This window comes from Protopterus annectens, chromosome 13.part0 (assembly GCF_019279795.1).
Source record: "Protopterus annectens isolate FY-2018-M chromosome 13.part0, PAN1.0, whole genome shotgun sequence".
In the NCBI taxonomy this organism is placed as follows: Eukaryota; Metazoa; Chordata; order Ceratodontiformes; family Protopteridae; genus Protopterus; species Protopterus annectens.
In genome coordinates, this window is record NC_056747.1 from 626,501,390 (window position 1) to 626,514,490 (window position 13,101).

The window sequence follows — 13,101 nt, forward strand, 5'->3', positions numbered from 1 at the left end:
AGCCATAAGGCTATATACAGTGTTAGATAGTAATATTAATAGAGCAAGCATATGAAACCTTATATAAATAATGAACACTATCAAAACATAGCCACATTACAAATAGATAATCATGTCACTTAGATCAACATTTTGTTTTACAACCTAAATTTGTATATATTAAAAGAACAATCCACAGCTGTAGGATGTGAAAAGTTCAGCTCAAGGTACATAGTAAAAATCGCTATAACAAGTGACAAGAAAAGCGCAGATACAGCTAGTTGGAACTGTATTAATTAGGTCGCCAAAACAATTATTTAAATATATTCATAAATTATAACATATATAATGCGATCCCCGGGGTGTATTTCCTATTTCCCATCCACTTATCAAGATTTTTCTTTAAGAGTGCTAATGAGGAACTTTGCTTGACATAGATGGGTAGCTTGTTCCAGAGTATGGGAAGTCTTTGGGACAGGAATCTATCCCTCCAGCATGTCCTGTTTATTGTGGTGACAAGGTTTAGGTCCCTAGAGCATGTAGCTTGGAGGGATTGGGATTTCTTTAGGTCTAGCATGCCCAACAGCTCTGGGTTTGACATAGCTTTATATGTTAGGCAGAGATCACCTCGGAGTAGGCGATATGCCACGGAGTAAAGCTAGGGTTTTTTGAGACGGTCAGTGTAGGGCAACTGTTGGAGGCCAGTAATCCTCTTTGTGAGGTTCTTCTGTGGCCTTTCCAGCTGCTGCAGATGTCTTGTGATGTACATTCCAAAAGGGGCAGTGTACTCTATAATGGGTCTAATGAGTGTCGAGTAGAGAGGAACAATGACCTCTTTTTTCCTAGATGAGAAACCAGAAACCTTTTGTGATGAGGTGTGCCACATAGAAGGATTTCCTGACTACTGTGGCAATGTGATTATTAAAGAACAGACTACTGTCCACCTGAGTCCCCAGGTCTCTTATCACACATTCGGCGTTAAGTAGACTGCCGCCTATGTGGTAGTTCATGGGTACAGAATTCTTACCAAAGGGGATGACAATGCACGTTTTGGCATTGAGCTTGAGGCCATGGCTCTGACACCAGGCATCTGTTTCATTGAGGCCCTTCTGTAGGATGTCCACATCATTTGGGAACTCAACTATGGTTCCTAGTTTGCAGTCATCTATAAACTTCATTAGCCAAAGGCCTTCTGTGTTAGCCTGTACTTCAGAGAAGTCGATACCAAACAGGAGAGGTCCCAGGACTGCACCCTGTAATACTCCATTTGTCACTAGTTTGAAGTCAGATTTGGAGTCTGCAACTTTTACAGTGTGGGTTCTGTCAGTGAGCCAATTGGCAACCAATCTTGTGATGTAGGGATTTATACCTAGTTTAGTGAGTTTAGCTATAATTCCAGAATAGTGGATGGTGTCAAAAGCCTTGGTGAGGTCAAGATAGGCTATGTGAACCACCTTACCCTCATCTACAACTTTGGTAACGGCCTCAAAGAAGTCGATCAGGCGCAGGAGGCATGATCTGCCTTTCACAAACCCGAACTGGGTTGGGTCCAGAGTTTGGAGGTTACCAATGTCTTTGTTTATGAGTTCTATGATGATACGTTCCATGGCCTTACAGAACAGGCTCGTCAGGCTAATAGGGTGATAGTTCCCAGGATCAGTGGTGGCTCCCCCTTTGTGGAGTGGGATAACTGTTGCTGTGCACCTTTCAGTGGGTACAAAGCCTGATGTGAGACTATGATTGAACATGGTGCTTAGGTGGGGAGCCAGTTCATGTAAAATGCAGCCTGGGATGTTGTTTGGTCCCATGGATGCTGTGTTTTTGGCTTTAGAGAGTGCAGCTTTTACCTGCGCAGTTGTGATTACAGGGACTCTACATTCTTCCTGTATAGATATGGGCCCTTTAGGGGGTGAGAGGAGAGTAAAGTTAGCACTGAACCTATCTACCAGGACGTTGGCAATATCAGTTGGTTCTGTAATTTTCATGCCATTGTGCTGTAACTCAGAGCAGATCTGGGTATTGCCATTGTGATTCTGACATAGCTATTGAATGCTTTGTGGTTATCCCTAGAATCAGTGGCAATTTTGTTTTCGTAGCTAGCTTTGGAGGATCTTATAAAGGATCTCAGCTTCTTACTGAGACTGACCAGGGAACTCCTCCACTCATGGGATTTTACTCTCTTTTGCAACAGTTTCTTCCTTCTGTTGTAGAATTTGCTTATGGCAGGGGACCACCAGATTGGCTTCCTTTTTTTGGAGGATAGCTTCTTGGTTCTGTTTGGGATAGTACGATCCATGCACTCATGTAAGTGCGAATAAAGTGCATCTGTGTAGGATTCAGTAGTCGTAACTGTATTTTCCATCTGCATGGGTGTCATGAAGTTCGCCACTTCTGTCTTAAGAAGCATGAAGTTGGCTTTGGAGCAATTTTTTACCATGATTTCCTTAATGGGGGTGGGGCGGAATGTGGATATCTAGAGTGATTAGCTTATGGTCGGATCTGACCAACAAGGAGTTGACTTCAAGTGTGGAACACCGGTCACTCATGTTGGACTATTCTAAGGCTAACTTCCTACTATTAAATGATAACCTGGCAAAATTTCAAGCCTACATAAATCCTGAGAACACTGCTACCTACTCAGAACTGTTCACAGAAACCCTATACAAGCTTGAAGAACTTACTCAAAAACAAGCCACCCTGGTGGAATCACAACATCAGTAGGCTGCATAACAGAAGGAAGAATATCATGGCAAAATTGGGAGGTGTAGCACCTAGCAGGATAAAAGCACTCACATCAAACTAAACAAACAACTCAGAGGACAAATAAAGTCTGCCAAAGCCAAATGTGAGGTAAATTTGGCCTCTCAGGCCAAGAAAATCCACAAGGCATTCTTTAGCTATATCTGCAACCTCAAAGGCAATACACAATTGTGTGCAAAGCTCATTGTTAATGGTGCTACCTACACTAAACCAGAAGATATATCAAACCTACTGGCTGACAAATTTATCTCCAACTTTATCCTCCTCTCCTCCTCAACCTTCCCTCAGGAAATAACATCAAATATAACTCCCCTGCTATCACTATGGAATAGGTCCTTAATGCTCGCTCTAAGCCAAGACACTGCATCAATGGGCCCAGACAATATAGCGGGATGACTTTAAATAGCTTGAAACATGACCTATCGGGCCCTCTGGAATTGTTATTTAACTGTAGCCTCCAAACAGGCTTTGTGCCACATGAATGGAGAACAGTAACAGTTATCCCTCAAAGGTGGGCCATCTACAGACCCATAAGACTAACTTATCTCATATGCAAAGCCATTGCCACTGGGTGGCAGGCTATGAAAGTGATCAGCGACTTGTACCACTCACCAAAATTTTCTTTCCCATCATACCAACACAAATAGAATATTAACTACTTATATGTCAACAAGATAACTGTCTGATTATGTTAATGCTGTCCAGTTTAAATGATGTGCTCTCAGGTTATGCACCATAACCATGTAGATGAGTGTCATACTATAGTTGTTACCACAAAGTACAAGATCCCTTCAGAAACACAGCTAATCAGTGGCCAGTCAGTCCTCTGCAGCAGTCCAAGCCCATCATTGAACCAAGGTTGCCAGTAATATTAGCCGACCCTGTAGGGCTATTAGTGTTCATTTCTGACTGTAGATACCGCTAGTATAGCAGGGAATGTGACAACTCTAGGAGCTATGAAGTGGTTTCACTGAAAACCTGAATTCAGCAAAACTAATTGTGCCCCATGTTCACTGTTGTGTAGCTGTGGAATAAGTATATATAAGTTGGCTACACTGCTGCTCCACGAAAGATTTCCTGGGCCTCAAATCCATGAGACTCAATTCCCTGACAAACCCAGCATTTCCATTAAAAAGCATTGTCGGGGAATTATTCAGTCAATGAGTGCCATTTTGGGTGTTTTCCCCTATTTGTAGTGAAAGTGTGGAGTTGATTATATTAATTGGAGGTGCAGCCCCCCTTCAAAAACCACTGAAAACTGTGTTTGTTTTGGGAAGCTATTTTGGCAAGTTGTCTTTTGGTGAGTTGATTGTTACTCGTTCACTCATAGTTTAAACATATACGTTAGTGGAGTATGGGGGGTTTGCTCCCCTTAAAAGAAAGCTTTCATTTCAATTTGCTGAATGCTGTGTTCAGCAAAGCTGTTTCATAGCTTTGGGATTTATATACTGTACCTTTGGCAGGCTGATATGAATTAATGCAGCACAGAGAATGGCTTCTCAGACCTGTCTTACTCCTTTTCCTGTGTCTTGCTTACAGTTTTATATTTTTTCCTTCAGAGGTATTTTAGCATCGAAGTATATAAAGAAACAAGACTCAGAATGAAAAAAAATGATTTTATTAGAAAGGAAAAGAATTCTGAAAAACTTTAAGTTATTAAAGTACAAATAATAATCACAGTATTTATTGATATTTGACACTGCATTTTCACAATCCATTATGATTTTGATTACTTCAAGAAGTGGCAACAAACATAAATTATAGTACTTTTTAACACTCTAAATATGCATAAAATGTTAGTGATGAAGTGTTAAGTCTCTAATGTGGAAGATGTGCCAGGGTAAAAGTGATCAACAGGAGGCCCCGAGAAAAAGCAAGCAGTGCAGAGGTGTATTTGAAAATGTCTTCATTGAAACAAAGCCATTTAATTTAATTAAAACAAAAGCATTGCATCCTTTGACTAATGTTAAATAAAACACATTGTGGGCATGCACAAAACACTGATGATTGGTTGTGTCTCCCAGATGGGAGTGTCTGAAGCAAAACCCAGCAAAAACGCTCAGATAATATCTTAGTGAATGCTTTTCTCCAGCACCAGATAGGCATTACTGTTTTTAGCTGTCTTATTTAGAGGTAGCCAGCTGGCATGAGGACTCTAGTTTGCTTGAGTCCTTCATGATAGCAGAAGAAAGGACCAATTGAAAAAAGTTACCAAATATAGTAAAAACAATGATAATTATCTTACACCCCTCTAATTCATAGCAATGTTTCATAACACCAGTTGTAAATTAATTTGGACAATTTCATCTGTCTAGTGATATCTTGCCTCCCAACAGATTACCTGAGAAACAAAGAGCCAGCAAGTAAATTTGTAGAAAATTAAGTGTCCTGATAATCTTGCTAATATTATACTTTATATTTTTATATGTGTGTGTGTGTGTGTGTGTGTGTGTGTGTGTGTGTGTGAGTGCACATTTGTATATGTGTATATGTTTACTGTGTGTGTGCATTTCATATATATATAAATATATATATATATATATATATATATATATATATATATATATATGTTTACTGTGTGTGCATTTCATATGTGTATGTTTACTGTGTGTCTGTGCACATTTGTATATGTGTACATATTTACTGTGCGCACATGCGCACTCGTGTGTGTGTGTGTGTGTGTGTGTGTGTGTGTGTGTGTGTGTGTGTGTGTGTATGTGTGTTCGCATTTGTATATGTGTACATATTTACTGTGTGTGTGTGTGTGTGTGTGTGTGTGTGTGTGTGTGTGTGTGTGTGTGTGTGTGTGTGTGTGTGTGTTTATTATGGGTATCATCAAAGTACTGTTGGTTTGATACCAGAGTAGTGAAATATACTTACTGAAACTCACCTCAGCCAGTCCCAGACTGTATCTGGAAAGCAGGAGTGCAGTACTGTGGTAGCACTTGTATCATGAGTTTGAAGTGAATTTTATTTGAATAATTTTTGCTACTCATAGATCCATTAAATAAAGTGCAACAAAAGTTTGTATGTTCACATTTACAAGCTGAATAAGAGCAAGTAACAAACACAGAGTTTAAACAATAATGCTTTCCAAGACCACCCTGACAGACCTATTCAAGAAAGTATGCAAACCTAGTGACAAAAGAGCACTAAACATTACTGTATGAAACGTACGCTTATCTGTGCAAAGCTTGCTATTATCCTATTAGTGGGGCTCCATCAGCAAATCATATTCCTATGGTAAATGTTTATTGCATACCCAGCTAGGTAGGTAGTTGCAAACCTTTATAGCCATGTTAGACAAGCCCACCATATCTACAGACACACATCACTCTCTTCCACAATATATGCACCAAGACATACAAGATGGTACAGTAGGTAAGCAATCTTTTCTACAATTGTACTATATTTCTCTTTATAAAAAGGCATGATGACTGTATGACACTGTGGATAATTATGTTTAAGCAATAGCTCACATTGAAACATGGTTAATACAGGATTTAACCACAGCAGGTGTGGTTTTATCATGAATGTGAAGCCCAAGTAATCAAAGAGTGCCAGCCATGGGTAAATCCTGCTTTACTCATGTCCAGACACGAGTTATAGCTATTATACAACAACATTATTTTAAAAAGTAAACTCTAACCTTTTTTAAAATAATGTCATTCTAGCACTGGACTTTATTTCCCTTCCACATGTTCAGTAGTCATGAATGGTATACTGTACACACTCTGGATATGTACATTCCTGACACTTCACAGTACATTTTTTAAAATATAGTTTCTGACACTTTAACAGACTCAGGAGTGTATATGCATGCAGTTGTTTGCTCACATACTTCTGACCTCCTAGGAGTTTTTTTTTAACTCTATTTTTATTTTTATACACTCTCTACTCTGAGGAGCAGCATGTGTTATGTGGAGTTGGGGTTAGGATTCTTTTCTGGGGGGGGGGGGTTGTGCGTGACTTTTGGTTCTCCACTTAGCAGCATTTAAAATTGCAACTCTAGCTTCTTCAAAGTGCTACAGTCGCATTAATTTCAATGTTATCTTTTTTCCACTGGGACTTTTTCCTTTCGCTAAAGGTTGTTATACAACAGGTATCATGACTGTTACGTACAGTCAACAAAATTATTGTCAAATGCTAAGTAGGTTTCATTGTACATTTTTGTATATGGCACAATTTTGAATGCTCCCGACTTTATAATAAGAACATGGGTACAAATCTAGATTGTTCACACATTTTTTTTGTTTTCTACAAGGAGTGTAAGTGGTACAGTTTATTACTAAACTAGGGTACTTACAATAGCAGATGCACGCATAGATTGCCTTACCCTGAGACTGCAAGCTCTGCAATTATACTCTGACTGCTAGCTTTATATTTTCTCTACTTAGTGACTATACCAGAACTTTCAATTCACTGGTACATTTCTGTCCTTCTAAAAAAAAAAAAAAGACAGTGCTTTTTGAATAATAAATAAAGAAAACTTTTCAAATAATGCTGACCGTGTATTATAATCAATAATTCCCTGTACACCTTCCTTCCTGTACTGCGCAGGGTACTGTGCTTGTGACTACTTTCATATGAGGACCATTAGCATGTTCATTTTTACCATTCCTCTAACCATTTCTTTCCCTTCTCCGTAGAATACCCCCATTGACTATGCCATGTCAGCACCTATTCTTCAATGGGAAGGAGAGGAGCTGTCATTTGGCCATCTGATGGTGCTTCTCTGTGAATAGAGAAATGACAGACACATTTAAGATTAGATTACTTACTGCATAAACTTCAGGCCCTACTTACCTAGTAGCTTGTTCCCTCAAACCAACATCTTTCCATGTAGCTGTCTACATCAACCACAAAGATAAAGTCCAAATAAAACATTTTTTGCTATTCCATTTCCTTCCTAGTTCCCTTGATCTTGGGTTTAGCCCTACCTGTGACTTCCTTGTGAGTAGACCACTGAGTACTATCATTTCCGGCCCCGGATCAGCAGTTTGGTTTCACTCTTTTGCATACCTGGATAGCGAGTGGGAAATTTCACCACTGCATTTTTAGAAGACATTTCTTGTAGCATGCCCACAGTTAGTTTAGCATGTACACATGTACAGCTGCTAAGAGCCTGACATAAAGTCTGCTATACCTGCTGATAGTCCCATTTTAGCATCTGCTGTCAGCTGAGTCACTATTACTACATATGTTTATAACTGGAGTGTTTCTCCATATAATAGCATGACCTAGTTAGAACACCTGTAGACTCTAGAACTCTTCATTAATATATTAGCTGCCAATACTGAGACTGCACTCCTGCACTCACCATTAGCTTTTGCCTACATCCTTGCATCTAATAACAATGCTATGTATATACACCATCATTTGCAGGCAGTCTTGTGACATTTGCAGTCCGGGTCTGTATTAGAACACCGAATAGTCTAAATATCGAATGGCATAAAGGCCGACAATGCTGGACCTCAAACTCACTACTGTGGGGGGCTGTGCCACCCACACCCCCGCTAATTATATATACCAACTGCAAGATCGCACTACAGTAAGGAAAGTGAAAATATTCCAATCTTCACTGTACCACGGTCTCACTATAACAGTTCACTGAACGACATTTTCGCTGTAAAATGCCATTCGATGAACTGACTCTTTTGATCATGTAATATACACCCTTGCAGTCTTGCATTAATGCATTGCATTTGCTGACATACCTACTTTACCTATATCCAATATTAACCATTATCAGCAGACCTGTGCTGCCTGTAAGCCCTCAGTATGAATACTTGTATCACCTGACAGCTTTTCATTACTGCAACTGCACTTTCTAACAGCCCTCTATTAGTGCACCTCCCTACACAGACAGACTTCCAGTGGTACAACTGCACCTGCTGCCAGACATCTGTCATTACATCTGCATATGTTGAAAGTTCTGCTGTAGTTCTACTACTTCTGATGTTAGCTTTTCATTACTACACCTGTCCTTTTGACTTACATCCATTTGTACATCTGTTTCTGTTTCCAGTCCTCTGTCAGTATACCTACATTCACTGACTGGCCTCCATTTCTAAATCTGCTTCTGCTGCCAGCCATTCATCAGTACCTACACTCAATGGCTGGCCTCCACCTGTATACCTGTTTCTCCTTCTGTTAGCTTTCCATCAATGCACTTGTCCTGTACCCTCAGACCTGCATACATCTGAACATCTCTTTATGATGCCTGTCCTCCATCAGTACACCTACACTTCTTGACTAGCCTCCACCTGTATACTTATTAATGCCATTAGTTTCCCATCAGTACACCTGTACCCTTCCACTTGCACATCTCAGTCCTCTATCAGTACACCTGCACTCACTGACTAACCTCCACCTGTATATCTGTTAATGCTGTTAGCTCTCCATCGTACACCTATACCCTTTGACTTACAGCCATTTGTACATCTGTTTCTGTTCCCAGTCCTCTATCAGTACACCTGCACTCACAGACTGGCCTCCACCTGTATACCTATTAATGCCATTAGCTTTCCATCAGTACACCTGTACCCCTTGACTTACAGCCATTTGTACATCTGTTTCTGTTCCCAGTCCTCTATCAATGCCATTAGCTTTTCATCAGTACACCTGTACCCCTTGACTTACAGCCATTTGTACATCTGTTACTGTTCCCAGTCCTCTATCAGTCCACCTGCACTCACAGACTGGTCTCCACTTGTATATCTATTAATGCTGTTAGCTTTCCATCAGTATAACTATATTGTTTGACTTATGGCCATTTGCACATCTGTTTCTGCTACCATTCCTCTATCAGTTCACCTGCACTCACTGACTGGCTACCATCTGTATACCTGCTTCTGCTCTTAGTTTTCCATCAGGACACTTGCACCTGCTATCATCCCTGTGCCACTGCATCTTTACCTGCTGAAAGTCCTTTGGTAGTACATGTTGTTTCAGTCACTAGCTCTCTATTACTACACCTGCACTGACTAACCAACTTCTATCTGTATACCTGTACCTGCTGAGAGTTCTCCGTTAAAGCATTTGCATTGTATCCACAGGTAGCTTTCTCCTATTGCTGCTACTGACACGCCCATTAGTGCACCTGCAGCCCATGTCAGCCCATTGTTGTTATACCTGTGTGTGCTAAAACCCCATGTCAGTAAACTGACAGTTATCCCTCCATTAGTACACCTGCCTCAACTAAAAGCTCCGTGTTACAACACATGGATCTAAAAGGAGTATTTTGTCAGTACCCCTATTAACAGACCCATATTAGTATAGTGGGACTTGCTCACAACTATCTATTGTTGTTGGCTTTTTTCTGCTGATCAAATCATATGGTTGAATGATGAAGCTATTACTTTGTGAGCTTATGGTGTTCATCATTCAGAAGTGATAAAAATGGTCTTAAGGATATCAATTCTCCAGCGTAGCTACTGCTTGCTGACTCTAGAAATTTTACTCAGTACAAGTTACCACTATTTTTAAGAAACAGTCATTCAGTTACCTCAATAAGCAAGACCAGGGTTTTTATTTTAATTACCTTCCACCTACTTATTAACACCTCGATTGTCACTGGTGATTTAAAATGCCTAGTATCCCTCATTTCACATAAATAAAGCAGTGTGAGTTCCTGGAAAGATAAACTGTTAACGTAAAATAAAGCAATAAATTAAAAGAAAACAATAGCCCTCACAAACTGACAAAAAAGCAAAAAACAAGCATCTGCAATTTAAAATAATCCTAAAATGTTAACCTTGCAATACATTTTTAAGCAAACACTTTAATATGTAACTCCCAATAGATAACAAATATTTACACAGAACAGGCCATTTCTGGTAAGCTAACAGTACAAAACTGGATGCCTCACTAAGGAAGTTACATACAGCTGGAGCAACCAAACTGAAAAAGGAGACATTAGTTAACTGCACCAGGTAAACATTATCTCTTTAGCTGCTGCTGTAGACTGGACCTCATTACCTTCTGTTATGGCTGAAGGGATCTTAGCAAGTACTAAACTGCACTCGGAGATTATCAGTTTGAGACCACTCTGTAATATTTCACTCTTGCTGATATGTTTTACATCTGTCACATGCCACTGCCTGAATCCCAGCGGTATATGCTGTAAACACATTCTAGAAGGTAACTGCAGCCTTTGCATTTCACTTATGAGAAATTGTAGCTAAAGTCAAGATGTCCTTGACTTGAAATGTTTTGTCCATTTCAGGTTTCTGCATTCTGCATTAACAGCATTACACTTTGAATGAGAAAAGATGAAGGCTAGAGCTTGCATGCAGATTGGATATCTCATTTCAACATCTGGTTATAACTGGGCTGTTCAGTTTTGAGGGCTAACACTCCTTTTTTAGACTTTGTTGATTTGCTATGTGATGTATCAGTCAGTATTCATCCAGGAGACAATCACTTGCATTGGATTCTGCAGCCTCAAGTTCCACACTGGATAGAAAGCGCTGTGTGGTCTTCCTACAGTTATAATCCAGAGTAGTTGTGTAAACAGTTTTGGCATGCTTAGGGTAAACAATGACTGTGCTCAGGAAATGCAGAGGTTTATTCCGTGGAACAAAGGTGAGCTCTGTCTTGTAGTTGCGCCATGTACAGTCAGGAACACATATGATGGTTTGACTATATGATGCAAATCCCAAGCCAACAGGAAGAAAAATATTGTCTATGAAGTGTCTGTCTGAATCATATTTTACTGAAGACGTATACCTTAAAATCAAACAAAAGAATCATACAATATCAATAACTGGCTCATCTGTTGGGTTGTCATTTATTGGTTAACATTAAAATCTTGCTATGCAAAATGCTGCTAAAATGTATAATTCTAAGTACTGTCATTGAAGTCTGCCCACATTTTACTATGCCACTTCTTGCTTCACTTTCTGCCACACCTCGTCCTCTTACCTTAGTTTTCTGATCCTGTTGAGAGATGGCATATTAATTAAATCATTTGTGGGAGGGGGGACCATTCGGCAGAAGTAAAACTGAAATATTCATTAGTGGAAGTACCTGAAAGATGGGTAAAGTTATTTGTTTTACAGCAAAAGTGAGTGAGCCTTGTAAATAGTTCAGTGGTATGGCTAAAAATATAAGATTCATACACTGTTCCTTTGCTGCTCCCCCACAAATATATGTATATAACTTCTTTTGTCTATGATATGTATCCAAAATATATCAATACAAAAGGCAGAGCACGTAGTAAAATTATTGTATTGAAAGTCTAATTCCGTAGCTAGCAAAATAATTAACATGAATCACTTTTTACCTTCTTTCCACATGTAACCTGCAGTAAAATTTATAGTGCTAGTATGAAACATCAACTTCTTGACAACCAATGAGCCGAAAGATCAAAAAAAAAATTTCTGAAATTCAGAAAGGTGAAAAAAAATCAGTTTTAACTGTTTTATATATAAATCTCCGAAAACAAGTGAATCATTGCCGGTTTATAAAAATAAACTACACCGGCAATTATTTCCTGTGGAAAACAGCTTTTGGCATTATGCAGTTCATATTTTTTTTTTCTGCATGCTACTGACACTCAAGCAGTTTCACCTCGAGCATGCATGGTGGAGCCAAAATGTATACATCGTTGCTGTGTATTATATATGACCAATATCAGTGTATGTACTCGTGAAAGGTTGGCATATTGTTTACACACAGAATAACAAAATGCTGATGTCATACAATTGAATCTGGGACAGTTAGCATCCTTGAGTAGTACTGCAATGGTATCCATGAAGTAACAGGAACTCTAATGTGTGCAAATACAAAAATGCTGAATGAAAAGTCTCACTTAAGAATTAGCACTCAAGACATAACTGTTTCTTATGGATACTAAAGTTATTTTACAGAACAAGCCACAAATATGAGACACATATTGTTTACAGCCACACCTTCAGTAGCTAAGCTGCTAATTTAAGAAATGTATTTCAAATGCTAATAAAGATTTACAACCTGTGCATCCAAACTTTATTCTGTGCATTTCTGTTTCCTGTCATCGCTTCTCTTAAATGGGGAAAATGCTGCACATCAAAATAAATTGCAGAATCTGTAACAGTAGATGACATTTAGCCGTTTTCTTTTTTTAGGTGCAAGTGCTGTGCATCTACTGTTTGGGTGTGACTTCAATGGACTTTGGATTGGATTTCTTCATTTGAAGTTTGGATACTTCCATTATTTTTGAATTTGCTCTTATTATACTACAGTTTGTTGTTTTATCACTTTTTTTTCCTTTTTTCGCTTAGAGTTTTAAAAGTTCTTGGCTAGGGTCAGTTAGGAAAAAAATATTTTCCACTCACAGGATTTTTATTTAGCTGAAAGCGTTTACCTACAAGTGCTGAG

At 39.1% G+C, this 13,101-nt stretch overlaps 1 protein-coding gene across 1 annotated transcript in view; it reads right to left on the reverse strand.

Annotated features, from left to right (window-relative positions):
* Nucleotides 1-7,175: 7,175 nt before the first annotated feature.
* Nucleotides 7,176-13,101, reverse strand: part of RFLNB (refilin B) — a 56,684-nt gene continuing 50,758 nt past the window's right edge. Inside the window, exons 3-4 of the mRNA XM_044054289.1 lie at nt 9,364-11,469; nt 7,176-9,279 (exon numbers count right to left, since the gene is read on the reverse strand). Of these exons, the coding sequence (XP_043910224.1) occupies nt 11,139-11,469 (331 nt within the window). The 3' untranslated portion in view covers nt 7,176-9,279; nt 9,364-11,138. The remainder of the gene's footprint in view (nt 9,280-9,363; nt 11,470-13,101) is intronic.